Below are 20497 nucleotides of genomic sequence, written 5' to 3' on the forward strand. Positions count from 1 at the left end.
ATACAGATTTGCAGGTCGCATCAATATTTTCATGCCCAAAGTTACAGGACATGTATTGAAGCATTTCAGATCTTGTTCAAGCTCATTCTATTTAAGACCATCTACAAATAATTCATATTGTTTTATAAAGTGAAACATTGTTAAACATGAATACAGGGTTTTCTTTAGTGTGGCATGCATAGATTCAACTCTTTGTATGCTTATCATACCTACACAAAAGTATTGTCTTTCATATGTCAATGCCCACTTCTCTTTTTCTGCATATAAATTTTGTAACCACATGCAGTCTTCAAGGTCATATATCTGAATCATTTCCTCCCAATCAGACATAAAGGTGACATCGTCTACACTCTCAAGTACACACCTTGTAAACTTTTTGTCAAACCTTGTCTTCTGATTAAATATGTGTCATATGTTCTTTGTTGCATTTTGAAAGATATGCCACCAACATAGGTGATGATGTGCATCTGGCCATACATGAGATACTGCAGCCACAATTGCGTGATCACCATCTGTAAGTATAGTTTCAAGTTGTTTCCCATTCATTGCCTATGTAAATGCTCTGAACAACCACTCAAAGCTTTTCTTGGTATGGTCATACAAAAAAACGTCGCCTAATATACAACTTTGTGAGTGATAGTTCACTCTAATAAACTGCGCAAATGGTCACTGTTCAATATTAATATTCAATGTCGTATAAAAAACAAGTACATCATTGAAGCATTCATAATCTACTCTTGACTTTGAATCTGCCCAAAACATATTCACAACATATCCATCTTCATCTAGTTGCATTGCACTAAAGAAACCAAGGTCAATGCTTGATTTCTTTTATAAGTAATCAACCAAAGAACATATTTCTTCATTCTTCATGTTATTTGTCATTTTCCTTCTCAAGTGGTTTCTTAGATCCATAGGTGTGAATGGCATATTCTCGTGACCACCATCTATGTGTGCGCACAAATTATATGTCTTCATTGGTGCAATGTCGGTGCTATCAGCTATTTTAGCAATTGCAGCATGCACTTCAGTTACTTTACGATGTGACCTTAACATAGGAGTCATAAATGAAGTTGCTAAATCATGGTTATGATCATTGATTAAAGTACGAACTACATATTTCATATTCGGAAGTCTTCTTAACACAATTCTCGTTGGACATCCACATCTTGAATCTGGCTTGCTCCTTGTTGGATTTCCACTTGACTTCTTCTAACCTTCCTTAGAACAAACATGTCTTTCTCACTACGACACCCTGTGCATTTTTGGACTAAGAATACCTTCTAACACTGAATCCAAGTTTTAAGGCATAATCATTGTAAAATTTATATGCAGCTTCCTCATTATTAAACTGCATTCCTTCTACGGGAACAAAGTCATGTGTACTATCATGTACATTCCCAGTGCATGCACCTTTATCAAGTGTATTGTCATGATTGTCTACCTCATTATCGAATTGCATTTCTTCTGCTAGAACATTCAAGTCAATAGTGAATTCAATGCATGCACCCTTCTTATCATGTGCATCATTAGTGCACATGTTCACTTCTTCAGGTGCATCATTAGTACAGATGTTCACTTCTCCATAACTTTTCAATGATTAAGATAGATCATCTTCACTGCAACCAGATGATAAGCTCACCACTATCATAAGAAAGATATCAATTTGCATTAGCCAACGCATACGTTTACTATGATTTATTCAAGATGCATATAACAATGGATATCGATAAGGTTAAGCAAGTCAAAGAAACGATTGAATGAATCACAGTATAAAAGCAATAACGATTTGTTATTTTCTTATACTATGCATCGAGTTGTTATTTACCATGCCAATAAAATAAACAATTTGTCATATATGTGTGTTAACGATAGCGATTCACGTGACAACGATTTAATTATATTTACAATGTTGTGAAGCAATTTCAATAGAAATCGTTAAATGAACAATTATTTGAATACGAAAATCACCACCGCAAGCACGCAACAATGTATTTCCGCACTCATACATTTTAAAATTCTTTCTACAAATATCTTACAAATCAATACTAGAAAACACATAATATCTTACAAATCGATATACATAGCGCATAATATATTACAAATCGATACGGCAATTCAGCATAATAGCTTACAAATTGATACTAAAAAAGACATAATATCTTACAAATCGATATACATATCACAAAATATATTATAAATCGATACAAAAATTCAACAAAATAGCTTACAAATCGACACTATAAAACACATAATATCTTACATATCGATATACATATCGAAAAATATGTTTCAAATCGATACGAAAAATCAGCATAATAGCTTACAAATCGATATTAACAAACAAAATAATATCTCATAAATCGGTAGTATGTTACTACAACCACGATTTGTAATATATTGCATATACTGAGTGAATTGATGATACCGGATGGGGTAGAAGCCTTTCCTCACATCTGTAAACAAGCATTCTTATCAACATGTCCCAGCATCTTACAAATATCTTTCATTTTCCAACCATCGAAAGGACAAGATCCACTTGCAATAACAAAATAACACCTTAATGGCACTCACGATGACATACGTTCTTCAACAATAGCATGATGACATGGAAAGGTACTCACGATGCCTTAATGGCACTTGTTGGAATGTTTGTGCGTCATTGCTTTCTTTCATACTACTTAACGACAATGAAAAAGAATACAAGACTGTAAAAAGAGATGGCCGACAAATGCCCCTATGACGCCCACCAATGATCGAATCAGTCGATCGATTTATAGTTATCTCCATGAGGTAAGAATGAACCCGGGAATATTTTGTAACACAAGGCAGGAACGAGAAGGTGGCAATGTGTTGTAACACAAGTTAAAAACCAAGGCGGTAACCTGGACTCAAGACGACGACAAAGGTTGCTTCGACGGCAACAGATGACGGTAAAGGGTGCGTCGTCAAAGGGAGCTACTGTTACAGCAGATGGTGCAAAAGCTTACTGCTTAGGGCGAAAATGAAATGTTTGGACTTTGAAGAGTTAACATCATCCTCGACTTTCTGGATGAAGGATATTTTTGTCCTTTTCTCGAACTGTCGTTTCCCTCTTTTGAATGGAAGACATTTTTGTCCTTTTCTCGAACCGTCGTTTCATGGCGAGAATAGCAGGAAAGGGTATTTAAGTCTTTGCAACCGCACTGGACTCTGATGCTAAGTGATGTTGACACACACGAGGATACGAGCCCCACGTGCTTATATATGTGGCACTCATTCGGACTCCCGATCGCGCACTGTAGCAAACAGTGCATCTTCGGGGGAGAACACGCAACACCCCCTCCTACTTGACAGAGGAAGACTCGCTTTTATTAGTTGCAGAGAGAGAGAGAGATGCATGTGGACGATCTTTGCGTGTTTATCTCTTTGGCAGCACACACGCATGCACCGAGTAGTATGTTACAAAGATACATAGACACGAGGATGCGACGCGGGTTTGACTTGTAACTTTCAAAATTGTTTGGAAAATAGAACACGAAGACACAAATTTTAAATTTTTTTAATCAATAAAAATCTAAATTTTGATATTGTAATGTTAAAATTACATTTTTATTAAAATAAAACTTTAATATAAAATAACTAAATAATATTAAAATATTATTCATGTGTGTCTGTGTCAGTCCACGTGTCTGAGTGTGTTCGGTTGTGTCACTACGGACACTCCACCAAAATGGTGTCACTGTGACAGACCTTGTGTTCTTGTGTAACTGAAGATTAGGGGTGTCAACGGGTCAGATTTGGTTTGGACTAAAGTGAAACCAGACTTTGAACATATTTTCAGGTATAGTATTGGGTCCGGACTCAAGTCTAATCGGGTTCACTATAAGAAAAATCATACCGGGATCCGATAAGAACAACATGAACCAAACCTGGACCATACCCGGTAAAACCATATTTTTTATCATTTTTACATTGAAATTTTATAGGTCTTAATTGGAACTCGGGTCTGGGTCTGGTATAAAATTTCACAAACTTATACCCGGGTTGATGCATTAATCGGACCTTCGAGTCCGGACACGGGTCTTAATCGGGTTTTCTTATTTGTCACCATACCCGGACCTTATAGGGTTTGGTTAGGAAACCAGGCCAGTTGACACCCCTAATGGAGATGTTGGTATCAATGGGTCAGGTATGACCCTATCTCAACCCATACCGGATCAGGTAAAAACTCTAAATTTGGTAATAAAGAAAGAAGACTATCAAATATTCGGATCAGACCCATAAGATTCATGAAACATACGAAGCGGTGTTCAGTTTATGAAATTTCTTACTAAACCCAGGCCCAAATGACTCCCGATCAAAACCCACAATTTTTTTAACACGTAGACATTTTACAAGTTTAGCCTAGGTATGGTTTATGTTATATAAGATCCAGATATGGTTTTTCCTTTTGTAGGTCAGATCTAACAAGGACCCAATAGCTGTACCTCAGAATCAAATCCGAGTCTGGATCCACCCGGGTCTGGTGAAGGACAAATTCATACAAACAGGTTAGACTTGGAGCAGTCAGATTTTAGGTTTCTCAATATCTTTCCTTAAAAATAATTGGGAAAACACAAGTCCATAGAGCCATTGATCCGATATAAGAACAAGCAAGAGCACGTTCGGATAAGGGAACTCATATGTTGCCTAAATCAAGGGGGCATTCAGCTAAGAAATTGAGCTCGCCCAGCCGAGCTACATGCCAGCTCATTTAGGTAAACAAGCCTAGCACGAAAATGGCAAGCTCGGCTCATATAGGCTCGTTCTATGTAACAGAGTAATGGGTAGGTGCTAAATGATACGAACTAAATGAGTTTTTCAAGGTTCTTTCGTTTTATTTCTGACCGTACAGATGTGATCTATGTACTTAATTTTATAAGCATCAGCTCTTTAAGTGTTCGATTCCAACACATAAGTGGGTTTTTATAAAGTTCAAAAAGTTAACGGTCCAAAATCTTTGTAAAATTTTTAGGCTCCACATCATTTTTTCATCGAAAACACATCCAGGTGCCGATTCCTCCTAAATCGACCATGCCCAACACATTTATAAATCAGAACTGCCAAAAAAACAAGGGCAAAAGAACCCATTTAACATGTATCAATTTGGCACCTATTTTTCTATATTTAGATATTGTGTATTTATATGGATATAAACATAATATGCTTATTATGTATGTTTTATACATGTATTATATACCAACGGGGCTCCGCTTGTTTGGTAGGAGCAGTTAATGCACGCCAAATTCAATTCCCAATGGTATGATTGTACAACTGGTCGGGGTCTGCCTAACACCAGCTGGTCTATCAAAAATACATATATGTATTAGACATATTTTACATATATTATATATTACCAAGTTTTAATTAAAAAAAAATTAAATGTGTCAGCTCATGATTGGCACATAACAAGCTCAGGCTCGGTGAGCTCACGAGCCAAGACCGAGCCAAGCTCAACCTCAGCCCTAACTTCAAGTGTAACCAACCTCACAAATCACCAAATGCTGTAAGATTTCACATTGCACAAAATGAACGCAATTTAACATCAGTGGCCTTAGCAGGAAGCTCGGCACAAAAATAATACAGCTAGCCATGCCCATTCACAATATGATCATGATCTGTTTTATTGAAAAGGCAAGCACAAGCTTGCTGTGGATGATTGAATGGGAGGTAGTAAAAAAAAATAGCCTGTTCAATCAAAACAAGATGTCCATCAGGAGTCAGTCAGTTCTTGCTTCAACTTTAACTTCATTCATGGGCTCTGGTACTGGTTTCGGTGTTGACGACAAATCTACCAGCGTATGAGCAGGGGCAAAGTACATATGGAGGGACATCATGCAAATAATAATTCCCAGAAAAAGCTGTGTAAAACCGATAAATAGGACATGAGAAAGTTAGCAACACATGAGCAAGAATAATAACCAAATGAAGTAAAAGATTTCAAGAATTAATTGTGTAAGTAAAACAAGCCGCACGGTCAAAACAAGATTGTTCTATTGAACAAATTTACCTGAACTGTAGGCCTGAAATCAAAGAGAGAGATGGACAGGACCATAGTCAGCAGCATTGCCACTGAGGTTGCATAAACCTGATGAAAAGCAAAGCCCATGATTGTTTGCTCTGCTTAAACAACAATTTGATCTCATAAACTCAAACAAGATCAATGATGCAGTTCATTCAAGGTTCACATAATGTTTCAGATGCATGCTTCAAGAGATTTACTAGGTGGGTAGGCTTAAGGAGTTCAAGTTGAAGGACGTTGGGGTTGATACTCAAGGTGTATCTCTTGCCACAAGGCCAAAGCCCATGGGAAATTGTAAGCAGGGGGAAGAAGTACTCATAGAGTTTTACACTGCAGAAAATGAAACAGAGCCACATCAACGTGGCACCTCTCGGCCCATAACAGGACATCCGTATCATAATGGTAGTTTCTCACTGTTATCCCCAAAAAAATAAAGCCCCTCTGATTCATGCTTCAAGAGATCTGATGACTGGGTAAACTTGCAGAGGTGCAAATCCTACCATCACCATGTACTTGAAATAAGAAAAAAATACGCAGATGCTTCTGTGATTTGTTCAAGGACAAATCCAAAACACGTGCATGACATCATTCCCAGAGTCCAGCACCATATACAAGGATGAACCAGTTAAGAAACATTATCCTCTAAAACAGAAATAATTGACTTCATCTCAGGAGAAAAGCTGTCTGCATGTTGAACATTTATTCGTACCCAAAACTAGTTGCATAATTAAATATGACCATGAAAAAAGAATGGGATCCTAATGTTTCCGAAGGACCACCTCACACATTTTGTTGTTGATTCGTCATCTACTTCTTACAATCTTTAAGATGCAAGCCAGATGGCTTCAAAATTTTGGGTTTGATACTCCTAGATGCACCAAGCCAATAATAAGAGGCAGAATTGTATATTGAAAGAGTAAATAGACAAGAAACTGACAACTGGATTTTTATGCTATAGTAGCTCAAAAGTTGTAACTCCGCCTGTGTATAACTGTTTAGTTATACACTGCCGGTCCCAAGCCCGGATAAAGGAGGAGGGTTGCGGTAGGCCAGTGACAACCAGCATAAAAACTTAGTCACACCCTATGAATATGAACCAATATGAGAATTTCGTTGGGGTGTTCCCTACTGAGTGATGCGTTGTACTCTATAGGCCCGAAGCCAATGATAAATGGGCAAGGGTTGCTAGGTCATCGCCCAGAAGCGACGCGTCACACCGGCGCCCGAGTGTGGTGTCAAATAGGCAAGGGTTCCTTTTATTTGTTGGACGGGTGGGGGTAAAGAAGATAGTTCAAGACCATAAAATTAGGCTAGCCACTTAGAACATAGGGTCTTTAACTGGTAAGTTGGTTGAGTTAGTAGATGTTATGTGTAGGAGAAAGATGGATATTTTATGTCTGCAAGAGACCAAATGAGTAGGTGAGAAAGCAAAAGTGATAGAACCTTGGGGATATAAGATTTGGTATACAGGAATAAATAGGAATAGGAATGGAGTAAGGATTGTTATTAGTCATGAGTTTATAGATAATGTAGTTGAGGCCCGTAGGAAGGGTGATAGGATTTTACTTATTAAATTAGTATTAGGTACGGATATTATTAATATTATTAGTGTTTATGCACTTCAAGTAGGTTTACATGATTCCATTAAGCATCAATTTTGGGAAGATTTAGATGGAGTAGTACAAGGGATATCTTATGAAGAAAAGTTTTTCATCAGCGGTAACCTTAATAGACATGTAGGCATTAGTAGGGATGGATTTAAGAGTATCCATGGAGGCTATGGTATAGAAGAAAGAAACGAAAGTGAAGAAAGGATTTTAGATTTTGGTTTGTCCTATGATATGATCTTAGCAAACACTTGGTTTAGGAAGAGGGAGTCTCACCTGGTAACATTTAAAAGTGGGGTTAATACGAGTCAGATAGATTTTTTCCTATTTAAAAAGAGAGATAGAGGTTGTTGCATTGATTGTAAGGTTATACCGGGAGAAAGTGTAGCTACACAACATAGAGTCTTAATTTTAAATCTTAGAATTAGAAAATACCGCAAAAGGGATAGTCATAGGATAGATCCTAGAATTAAGTGGTGGGCACTAAAAGGAGCTAAACAAGGAATGTTTGTAAAGCAGGTAGTTAAGGAAGCTGATTGATGTCTCGAGGAGGATTCAGAATCAATGTCGAATAAGATAGCGGGTGGCATGAGAAAGGTGGCTAAGGAGGTATTGGGTGAGTCTAAAGGCGGTGCACCGCTAGATAAGGATACATCATGGTGGAACGAGGATGTCAAATTAGCTATTAAGGTTAAAAGAGAGTGTTATAGAAATCTAAGTAAGAGTCGTGATAATGAGAATTTGGAAAAGTATATGATAGCAAAAAAGGAAGCTAAAAAGTATTTTGAAACGCGAGGGATAAGGTATATAAGGAGGTTTATGACAAGTTGGATACCAAAGAGGGCGAGAAGGATATTTATAGGCTTGCAAAGATGAGAGATAGGAAATCGAGGGATCTGGGTATGGTTAGATGTATCAAAGATGAAACACAAAGGGTTTTAGTCAAAGATGAGGAGATTAAGGAGAGATGAAAAGATTATTTTGATAAGCTATTTAATGAAATGCATGCTCAAGATCTTGGAGACTTGTCCATTCCTTTTCATGAGATGAATCGTGACTTCATGCGCAAGATTCAAAAGAAAGAAATTGCAGAGGCTTTGAAGAAAATGAAATCAAGAAGGGCAGTTGACCCAAATGGTATACCTATCAAGGCTTGAAAATGCTTGGGAGAGAAAGGTTTAGAATGGTTGACAAATCTTTTTAACAAGATTTGGCGGACAAATAAGATGCCTAATGAGTGGAGGAAGAGTACTTTGGTGCCTCTATATAAGAATAAAGGTGATATACAAGATTGCACAAACTATCGTGGTATAAAACTCATGAGTCATACTATGAAACTTTGGGACAGGGAGATTGAGTATAGGTTGAGGAAAGTTGTCATGATATCGAAGAATCAATTTGGTTTTATGCCTGGAAGATCAACTATGGAAGCTATACATCTTCTTAGACAACTTATTGAGAGATATAGATTGAGGAACAAAGATTTGCATATGGTTTTTATTGATTTGGAGAAGGCATACGATAGAGTACCTAGGGATGTTCTCTGGTGGACAATGATGAAGAAAGGTGTTTCTCTCAAGTACATTAGTATAATTAAAGATATGTACGAAGGAGTAGTAACCAATGTCTGCACTTGTGGAGGGGTGACAACCAATTTTTCTATAACGGTTGGGTTACATCAAGGATCTGCATTAAGCCCTTTCCTATTTGCTATAGTGATGGATGAGCTTACGAGATCAATTCAAGAAAATGTGGCGTGATGTATGTTGTTTGCTGATGATATTGTTTTGATTGATGAGTCTAGAGTTGGGGTTAATGCTAAGTTAGAATTATGGAGACAGACATAGGAAGCAAGAGGTTTTAAGTTGAGTAAGAGTAAGACAAAATACATGGAATGTCGGTTTAGTAAGCAACGAAGTAGTGATGGGAGTGTAGTGAAGCTTGGTGAGCAAGAAATATCGGTGGATGATTGTTTCAAATATTTGGGATCTATCATTCAAAAGTATGGAGAAATTGATGGAGATGTAAATCATAGGATAAAGGTTGGGTGGATGAAATGGAAAAGTGCAACTGGAGTGTTGTGCAATCGTAGAATGCCATTGCGGTTGAAGGAAAAGTTTTATAGGACGACAATCAGGCCCGCTTTACTATATAGTACGGAATGTTGGGCTGCCAAGAGACATCATATTCAAAAAATGAGTGTAGCTGAGATGCGTATGCTTAGATGGATGTATGGAAATACAATAAAAGATAAGATTCGAAACGAGGAGATACGTAAGAAGGTAGGTGTTGCACCCATTGAAAATAAGATGAGAGAGAATCGTTTACGGTGGTTTGGACATATTCGGCGAAGGCCTAATGATACTCCAGTTAAAAAGACGGAGAAATGAAAAAATATATTAGTTAAAAGAGGTCGGGGTAGGCCTAAGAAGACTTGGATAGAGATGATAGGAAAGGATATGAATGCTTTGAACCTCACCGAGGACATGGCATTGGATAGAAATGATTGGAGGAGAAGGATTCATGTGAAAGACCCTTCATATCACCGACCCCAATTGTTTTGGGATGAAGGCGTAGTTGTTGTTGTTGTTGTTGTTTGTTGTTGTAGTAGCTCAAAAGCTGTAAAACTTTGAGGGATTACCTTAACAATAATGTCAGCATATTTCATCAACCATGATACTAGCAACCCAGAGGACCCCAAATTCAGCACAACCAACCATGTTGTAATACTGTACCCATTGAAAAGACGCTGCCACCATGGGCCATTTTCAAATTTGTTGTTGATGTCATCTAAAAGAAGTCGTGCCATGTTGAAGATTGCACCAAATCTGCAGAATAATTTCCATCCAACATGTATATAATAAAACAAATAATGACCATCAGCAAATATAAGCCAAAAGCACAGCAACTAGTTGTAATGCAATATTTCATTCCAGACATTACAAGATTTATACAAGATTCTGGGGACAGATAGGAATACCTACGTATACAACTGAACATTCTGCCAGTAGAGACTATCATTGTTTTTCTTCAAAAGAAACTCTGTATAGACACCAGCTAGTGCTGAAAGACAAGCAGATAAGATTCCAAGCAAGTATCCCTGTATAGGTGCTGAAAAAAGTGAATCACAAGAGGCCTCCCCACAACCTTTTACCTGAAATGGCAAGTGTAAAATTTAAATTACAAGGTAAAAATGTGATGCAAATCGGTTGCCCAATTATCAGAACTACATTACATATTAAACTAGAAACTGGAAATTAAAATTAATTAAAGAGAAATAACAATAACAATAAAATAATAGGAATAAGGAAAAGGGAAAGAGAAGGCTGAGAAATCACATCAAGTCTGCCTATCAGAAGTCCCTACAACAAGCATTTATAGGGAATAACCAAAACCCTAATTCTAAATTGGATCTGAGATAGATCCATTACAAATTAAGAACTAGATTTAGATGAAAACTCAAATAATAACCTAAACTAAGAGCTGGATCCAAATGGATCCTTTAAACCCGGATTGCAAGCTGCTCCGCTCCTGCATCATTCTCCCTAAAAGACTCAACCTCGAGTCTGGTGTCACTTTAGTTTCTTCCAATTCTGCTCTACCTTTGAGGACCACAGAAATAATGCAATCTCTGGCAGATGTGGATCTTCTAGGCATTGATTCCGAGGAGCTGATGATGGCAGGATCCATTTTGCAGGCCATTTGAATAGGGAAAGCATTTAGCCCAATTGCTTCTAGGTGGATGGCGTAAAACAATACCAAATGGATCTGTCAGAAGTATATGGATCGCAGACGCACTTGGATCCGATTATAATTTTGCATGGGTATTTGTGGGTGCTGGGTGCTGGGTGCAGGGTTGGGGTTAGGTTAGGTTGAATCTGGGTCCGATTCAAGTTTGAGGCTCGTACAAGGTTTGGGTTTAGGTGGTTTAGATTTGAGGCTTGGTTTGGATCTGATTGGTTCATGATTGGATAGAGGTTTTGATGAGTCGTTGGACCTAGAGTAGGATAGGTTGGGCTATGGATCACGCTTTGGGGTAAAAATGTTTGGTTTGAACCTGATCCAGACCCAAAATATTGTTGGATCTGGTTTTGATCAGGCCCAAGAGGTATTTGGAGTTTCACCCAAGTCGGATTAAGTCTAGTCTGGGTTTGGATTGCATGAAATAGATAAAAAATGGTGTCTTGGGTCCAACCCAGTGGGTTTGAGACTGAAAACGGGTCGATCCGGGTTGGAATAACCTGAGATTGAGTTTGAACCGAGTCCAAAACCCCAGAAAATGGGTCTTGTGGGTCTGAACCAGGTTTTGGATACTCGGCTCAGGATGGTAAACCGGGTAGAACCGCTTCCCGTAGGACCCGGTTCCTCCACCACCTGAGTTAGGGTTCAGGGGTGGAACCCCCACCCTGGCATGGGAAGTGCCGCCCCGCCAACCTGCCTGGGCCAGCGGGCAGTCACTGGCCACGGCACAACCGATGGTGGCTCTGCCACTTAGGAAAGAATCTGAGAGAGAGGGAGGACCCAAAAGGGTGGGGAGAGGAGCGGTGGAGGCAGGGATGGCCACCCTACCGATTGGGACACCTCCCACCAACTTGTCTGAGCCGGCGAACAGTCGCAGCCTGCGGCACGGCCGGTGGTGTCCCTGCTATCCGGGAATGAACCTGAGAGGGGGGGGAGAGAGAAGCAGTGGGGACAGGGAGACAACGGGGATCCTGGTGATAGCCGGGAGGCTTTGACGGTGTCCTTTGTCACCTGGGAAGCCCCCACAGGTGTCAACTCCAGCAGAAACAGCGACAGCAAAGAGGTTGAGAACTGTTGTTGTTGGGAGGAAACTGCATCAGTTGAGAGGTGTCGGTTGATCCTCTCTGTCACCTAGGAAGCACTAATAGGAATCGATAAGTTGGTTCCCACATGCAGCTCTTATGATTGATTTTGTTGGTCATACATGACCGTGAATGGCCATGTTCACGCTTAGGTTCATGCGTTGTGGAGAGAGGTGGGCCCACTCTCTCCAATGCAACAACCGACCAGTAGTGGGGCATATCTAAATGAGGCACATTCAAATGTGCTTCATTTGGATAGACATGGTCAGTTACCGATTTTCTATCCTTAGAGAGAAAATCAGTAGATCTCCTTTTCTTGGGTAACGGCTACCCAAGGGTGCGATAGATACCAGCAACTCTCCTTTATTAAAGAAGAGGTTCTCACTCAAGCTAAGGCATTCCAAAAACACAAGTGAGATATCCCCCTTGAAGAAGGCCTAGGCCTGTTACGAATCATACCTTTCTACTCCTCAAGTCTTCATCTGCGCACAACAGGTTCATAGATCCCTTCAGTGGTATCAAAGTCAGGCTTAAGGTGCCCATCCTCAGTTAGCTGATCATCGCTCAGAGTTGCATAACACCGCTCGGATCTGCCTATCATCAATCGCTCGAACTCACAGGAAATCGAAACAAGAAAGCAACTTTAATTGGTCAGCATTTCTTTTCTGTTTCGAGGATATCGCCTGATAATAGGCCACCCTCTCGCCGGAACTTTTTTTTTTACAAGCAGAGAAAAAAAAACCTTTTTTTCACCTGATTGGTGGCTGCCGGCTTACAGTAGCAGAGGGAAACACCCCTCTCTCATCAGGTGCCCCCTATATATCAAAACAAAAAAAAACAAGAAGTAGGTTGCCGGATTCTGGAGAACTTTGTTTTTTTCTTCTTCAACAAAAAATAATAATAATATAAAGAGTTTGTTTTTTTCTGACTGTCCGGGTTGGGGGTGGCGTCAGGGGCATCGATCCTTGCCGGATTCCGACTGAGCTTGTCACCACTTGAAAAAAAAACAGTAAAAAAAACAAAAAGGGAGGAGGCAAAAAACCCTCTAAGAAGGAAAAAGAAGACCCTGAGTCGGGTCTGTCCGTAAAAAAAAGGGAATTTTTTTTTTAGAAACCCCATCTCTTCGTTTTTCGATTTGGGGTTCCATTTTTAAAAAAAAATACAGACCCCGAATCAAGGTCTGTGTCCAGCCACAAGGAGGTCGCTTGTTTCAAGTGACCTCTAAAACTAAAAAAAAAGATTTAATGAACATCTTTTCGATGTCGCCGAGAGAAACAAAAAAAAAAACTACTCCACCAATTTTTTTTTTGAAAATGCAGACCCAAATCGGGGTCTGCATCTATCTTCAAGAAGCCACCAGATTCTAGTGACCTTGGTCACTAGGATCATACGCTCGTCTCTTAAAAAAAATAAAAATAAAAAAAGGAAATCACAGTGGGTCTCGAGACACCAGCAACCCCTGTTCTCTGAGAGAAAAAAAAGGGGAGGAAGAAGATCACCTGTTTTTTTTTTCTTTGTCAGCGGCGCAGTCAGTGAGCATGCTCCACCACCTTCGACGACGACGCGACAGTGGACATCCTCCGCCTTATCGAAGGTGCTGAGAAGTTTCAACGACTCAGTCGGTGGCTAAAGTTGGTCCACCTGAGGAGGATGAACAGCCACAGAAGATAAACGAAAAAAAAATGAGAATAAGGTTTCTCGAACCTTTGGTCCCTTTCATACTCTTAGACAAGAAAATTTACTGATTTTCCCCTAGTCTTTTTACATAATGCCAGTCATATCATTTTTCAGTTTATTTACTAATTTGCTCATCCTTTTCTGTTAATTTTGTTGATATCTTGCTTCAATAAATTTACTTCTCCGCCCTTGTTAATTTTAAAATTGATGCATGTACCCTCTGCTTTATAAAAAAGGCCCCTCATTTTCTGGTAAATTCTAGAAAGAGACATGTACTCTGAAAAATATCCGAGACAGGCTCCTTTCTGAGAATTTTCAGAAAGCCCCTTGAATTTTTTTAATTTCGAACAGTGTTGTGAGAGGTGTACGCCTCACAGGCGAGGCGCACGTTCAAGGTACTGAGGCGCACACTCAGTACCTAAAGCGTCGGTGCCTCCTCTGATCTGTGGCTAAAACCGAAAACAATTACACAGTGAGCAGAGGAGGATATTCCGGCGAGATTTACGGTGGAATTTCTTCTCTTCGTGGCCTGAAATTGGATTTACTCGCCGGGAAAAAAGCAAAAGCTTCTGGTGAGTTTAACGGACTGAGTTCTTTTGACCGTTGCCGTAACTTGCACAGAGCCGTCGGGAAGCAGAGCGATACCCTCTGACGAGGTTTCCAGCAGGGGGAGGGGGGGGACTTCAGTCATGATCAAATTGCTCATAGCCATATGAACTCCCAATAGACAAAGATAGCAAGTTCAGGTGGTGTTTGATACACAGGACAAACACCGTGCGTTCTGAACATGCGGTGTTTGTCTGGTACTCACCAGTCGCGACCGTGGTGGTGCGACTGGTGCGTTCCACTCTAATGTGTTGTAATGCATTGTATGGGACGCAGTTTGTCCCGTCTGAACCGGCTGCACACAGTGTGTATCAACCCAGGATAGCGCGTGGGCATGGAGCGGTCTGTCCCCACTCATGTGCATCTCGTGATTCAAACGCGACCTCAATTTCAAGTTTTCAACCCAACCAGTCAACCACCCAACAAGAGAAATTGCTTATAGACTGCTGGTGACGTTAAACCAATCATAGTCCAGATAACCATTATCAAATAACATGATGCATTGATTTTCCAGGAAAATAGCACAACTACAAGTAGACTAAGATCAAGCATTTTTTCCCTGTTTATGTGACAACTTTGTTCACGAATAAAAGTACAAAAGATATTTCACAAAGACTCAAATTATAAGGGGTCACCACCAGACTCTTTGAATTGAGACCTACTCTCTTGATCATGAAGCTTACGCTTCAACGCCTCGCTTCATAACATGCTCAACGCCTCGCTTCGCCTCATCGCATTTAACAACATTGATTTCGAAAGTTCTGTTTTGGTGGTTCTACTTTTTGGAACAGACCTCTGACTTTTCAGAAATTACAGAAAAGTGCTTAGAATTTGCAGTTTACCTCGTAAAGCTTTGTTTTAATTGAAATAAGTTGGAAATTGAGTCTGTCGCATTTTATTTTTATTTGCATGACAAATATGTTTCATATCATGAATTTACAAATTGTGAAAATGATATTTTGTGAGTTCATGGTTAATGGTGTGATATTTATCTTCTTGTTGAATGTTGGACATATTTTTATCATATTTTGCCAACATAAAATACTTAAAACTAGAAAGATGTTTAGTAGGGTTTATGCTACTGAGTTGGCCAAAACTGATAAATTGAATGGAATCAATTTCTATATTTGGAAGAGGAGGATTCCTCTTATTTTGACCTTAGAGGGCATCAAGAATGCTCTAACTACTGAAATGAGAGACCCTTGTGACAAAGCTCCTAAAGCAGATATGTTTATCTTAAATATAAAAAGGATAACATGTAAGCCAGAATCATCATGCTCACCTACATGGATGACGATCTTATTAGGGTGTTCAAAGATTACCCTACTGCAAAGTAAATGTTTGAAGCTATTTCAAAAAAATATGATACTACATCAGAAACTCACATACAATTGCTCTTGGAGCAATATAATTCATATAGGATGCAAGAAAATGACAATGTAGATGATTACGTGAATAAATGTTAATAATGGCAAAAGACTTGGCAATCATTGGGAATGTGATTTCTAATCGTATGCAGATATCCATTATTCTGCATAGTCTCCCATCTTCATGAAAGATTGTTCAAACAGATTGAACTCTAAAAACCTGACACTAGAAGAGCTGCCTACTCAACTTAAAATTGAGCAGCAATATATGTAGCAAGACAAGAAGAGTGAATTACATTTCGCTAAAAATGCTCCAAACAATAGCCATAATCCTTTCAGGCACCCACATTTCAAAAGAGTTTTTTAAAGATAATGGCAAATTTGATAAAAGAAAAAAGGTCCAACATTCCGCAAGCAGCAGACAACTGCCTCTCAAGTGAAGTGTTTCAAAGTGTGGAAAACCTAGACACTTCAAGAAAGATGGATGGAGTCGGACGAACAACAATAATAGCAGAAACAACAAAAAACGACAAGCAAAAGGAGAGGTGATATAATCTACGTGATATCGAAATACTCATATGCGGACCAGGCACTTTCTAGATGGTGGGTGGACTCTGGGGCGACACGACATATAGCCAAGAGGAAGGAAAGAATGGTGAACATGGTCGAGTATAAACCCGAGGAACATCGGTTGCACATAGGGAACAACACCTATTCTGATATTATGCGCGTTGAGACTTATCGTGTTGAAACTTCAAAGAACAATGTTCTGTTATCAAATGTTCTGTTTGTACCGTCCATGAGACAAAACTTAGTGTCTATTCCAGCATTGGTTGCTAGGGGTTTTGAAGTTAGGTTTTTACCTGAAAAAGTTACTATGAAAAAACACGGTCGGGTTCTCTTTAATGGGTTTCATAAACAACATGGTCCGTTTAAAATTTCAAATTCTAAGATTAATAAAATTTTATCTATTTCGGTTTGTATTGATAATGTCTTTAATGTGGATGTGAATGTATGGCACCAAATACTCGGACATTATAATTTAAAGAAAATGAAGAAACTTGTTGAATTAAATCTAATACCGAACTTTGATGAATCGTCCTTTCACAAATGTGAACCTTGTATTTATGGTAAAATGACAAAAAAATCATTTTCACATAATGCAATAGAGCATCTAAATTATTAGAAATCATTTACACTAATATTTGTGGTCCTCAGGACTCAAACTCATAAAGGAATACAATATTTTATATATATATATATATATATATATAGTTGTGTATATCTTATAACATATAAGTATGAAGCATTAGAAAAATTTAAAGAATATTGTCAAGAAATTGAAATCCAACTTGGTAGAAAGATTAAAGTTTTACAGTCCGACCGAGGAGGAGAATATACCTCAAATGAATTTTCTGAATATTGTAAGGCTACAACAACAACAACAACTACGCCTTCATCCCAAAACAATTGGGGTTGGCGATATGAACCAAAAAAGAAAATCATTTTGGGTCTTCCACATGAATCCTTCTCCTTCAATCATTTATATCCAATGTCATGTCCTCGGTGAGGTTCAAAGCATTCATATCCTTTCCTATCACCTCCATCCATGTCTTCCTAGGCCTACCCCGACCACTTTTAACTAATATATTTTTCCATTTCTCCATCCTTGTAACTGGAGCATCATTAGGCCTTCGCCGAATATGTTCAAACCACCGTAAACGATTCTCTCTCATCTTATTTTCAATGGGTGCAACGCCTACCTTCTTACGTATCTCCTCGTTCTGAATCTTATCTTTTATTGTATTTCCACACATCCATCTCAGCATACGCATCTCAGCTACACTCATTTTTTGAATATGATGTCGCTTGGCAGCCCAACATTCCATACCATATAGTAAAGCGGGCCTAAAAGTCGTCCTATAAAACTTTCCCTTCAACCGCAATGGCATTCTACGATTGCACAACACTCCAGTTGCACTTTTCCATTTCATCCACCCAACCTTTATCCTATGATTTACATCTCCATCAATTTCTCCATACTTTTGAATGATAGATCCCAAATATTTGAAACAATCATCCACCGATATTTCTTGCTCACCAAGCTTCACTACACTCCCATCACTACTTCGTTGCTTACTAAACCGACATTCCATGTATTTTGTCTTACTCTTACTCAACTTAAAACCTCTTGCTTCCTATGTCTGTCTCCATAATTCTAACTTAGCATTAACCCCAACTCTAGACTCATCAATCAAAACAATATCATCAGCAAACAACATACATCACGCCACATTTTCTTGAATTGATCTCGTAAGCTCATCCATCACTATAGCAAATAGGAAAGGGCTTAATGCAGATCCTTGATGTAACCCAACCGTTATAGAAAAATTGGTTGTCACCCCTCCACAAGTGCAGACATTGGTTACTACTCCTTCGTACATATCTTTAATTATACTAATGTACTTGAGAGAAACACCTTTCTTCATCATTGTCCACCAGAGAACATCCCTAGGTACTCTATCGTATGCCTTCTCCAAATCAATAAAAACCATATGCAAATCTTTGTTCCTCAATCTATATCTCTCAATAAGTTGTCTAAGAAGATGTATAGCTTCCATAGTTGATCTTCCAGGCATAAAACCAAATTGATTCTTCGATATCATGACAACTTTCCTCAACCTATACTCAATCTCCCTGTCCCAAAGTTTCATAGTATGACTCATGAGTTTTATACCACGATAGTTTGTGCAATCTTGTATATCACCTTTATTCTTATATAGAGGCACCAAAGTACTCTTCCTCCACTCATTAGGCATCTTATTTGTCCGCCAAATCTTGTTAAAAAGATTTGTCAACCATTCTAAACCTTTCTCTCCCAAGCATTTTCAAGCCTTGATAGGTATACCATTTGGGTCAACTGCCCTTCTTGATTTCATTTTCTTCAAAGCCTCTGCAATTTCTTTCTTTTGAATCTTGCGCATGAAGTCACGATTCATCTCATGAAAAGGAATGGACAAGTCTCCAAGATCTTGAGCATGCATTTCATTAAATAGCTTATCAAAATAATCTTTTCATCTCTCCTTAATCTCCTCATCTTTGACTAAAACCCTTTGTGTTTCATCTTTGATACATCTAACCATACCCAGATCCCTCGATTTCCTATCTCTCATCTTTGCAAGCCTATAAATATCCTTCTCGCCCTCTTTGGTATCCAACTTATCATAAACCTCCTTATATACCTTATCCCTCGCGTTCCGAACTACTTTTTTAGCTTCATTCTTTGCTATCATATACTTCTCCAAATTCTCATTATCACGACTCTTACTTAGATTTTTATAACACTCTCTTTTAACCTTAATAGCTAATTTGACATCCTCGTTCCACCACGATGTATCCTTACCTAGCGGTGCACCGCCTTTAGACTCACCTAATACCCCCTTAGCCACCTTTCTCATGCCACCCGTTATCTTATTCCACATTGATTCTGAATCCTCCTCGAGACACCAATCAACTTCCTTAACTACCTGCTCTATAAGCATTCCCTGTTTAGCTCCTTTCAGTGCCCACCACTTAATTCTAGGATCTATCATATGTCTATCCCTTTTGCGGCATTGTCTAATTCTAAGATCTAAAACTAAGACTCTATGTTGTGTAGCTACACTTTCTCCCAGTATAACCTTACAATCGATGCAACAACCCCTATCTCTCTTTCTAAGTAGGAAAAAATCTATCTGGCTCGTATTAACCCCACTTTTAAATGTTACTAGGTGAGACTCCTTCTTCCTAAACCAAGTGTTTGCTAAGATCATATCATAGGACAAACCAAAATCTAAAATCCTTTCTCCACTTTAATTTCTTTCTCCTATACCATAACCTCCATGGATACTCTCAAATCCATCCCTACTAATGCCTACATGCCCATTAAGGTCACCGCCGATGAAAAGCCTTTCTCCATAAGATATCCCTTGTACTACTCCATCTAAATCTTCCCAAAATTGACGCTTAATGGAATCATCTAAACCTACTTGAGGTGCATAAACACTAATAATATTAATAATATCCGTACCTAATACTAATTTAATAAGTAAAATCCTATCACCCTTCCTACGGACCTCAACTACATTATCTATAAACTCACGACTCATAACAATCCTTACTCTATTCTTATTCCTATTTATTCCTGTATACCAAATCTTATATCCCCAAGGTTCTATCACTTTTACTTTCTCACCTACCCATTTGGTCTCTTGTAGACATAAAATATCAATCTTTCTCCTACACATAACATCTACTAACTCTACCAACTTACCAGTTAAAGACCCTATGTTCCAAGTGGCTAACCTAATGTTATGGTCTTGGACTAACTTCTTT

At 38.8% G+C, this 20497-nt stretch overlaps 1 protein-coding gene across 1 annotated transcript in view; it reads right to left on the reverse strand.

Annotated features, from left to right (window-relative positions):
- Nucleotides 1–5515: 5515 nt before the first annotated feature.
- Nucleotides 5516–20497, reverse strand: part of LOC149817582 (CMP-sialic acid transporter 1-like) — a 48712-nt gene continuing 33730 nt past the window's right edge. Inside the window, exons 5-8 of the mRNA XM_089984311.1 lie at nucleotides 10635–10804; nucleotides 10292–10478; nucleotides 6032–6109; nucleotides 5516–5882 (exon numbers count right to left, since the gene is read on the reverse strand). Of these exons, the coding sequence (XP_089840437.1) occupies nucleotides 5742–5882; nucleotides 6032–6109; nucleotides 10292–10478; nucleotides 10635–10804 (576 nt within the window). The 3' untranslated portion in view covers nucleotides 5516–5741. The remainder of the gene's footprint in view (nucleotides 5883–6031; nucleotides 6110–10291; nucleotides 10479–10634; nucleotides 10805–20497) is intronic.

The sequence above is a fragment of the Nuphar pumila genome, chromosome 13, assembly GCF_984573655.1.
Source record: "Nuphar pumila chromosome 13, dmNupPumi1.hap1.1, whole genome shotgun sequence".
Taxonomy (NCBI): Eukaryota; Viridiplantae; Streptophyta; class Magnoliopsida; order Nymphaeales; family Nymphaeaceae; genus Nuphar; species Nuphar pumila.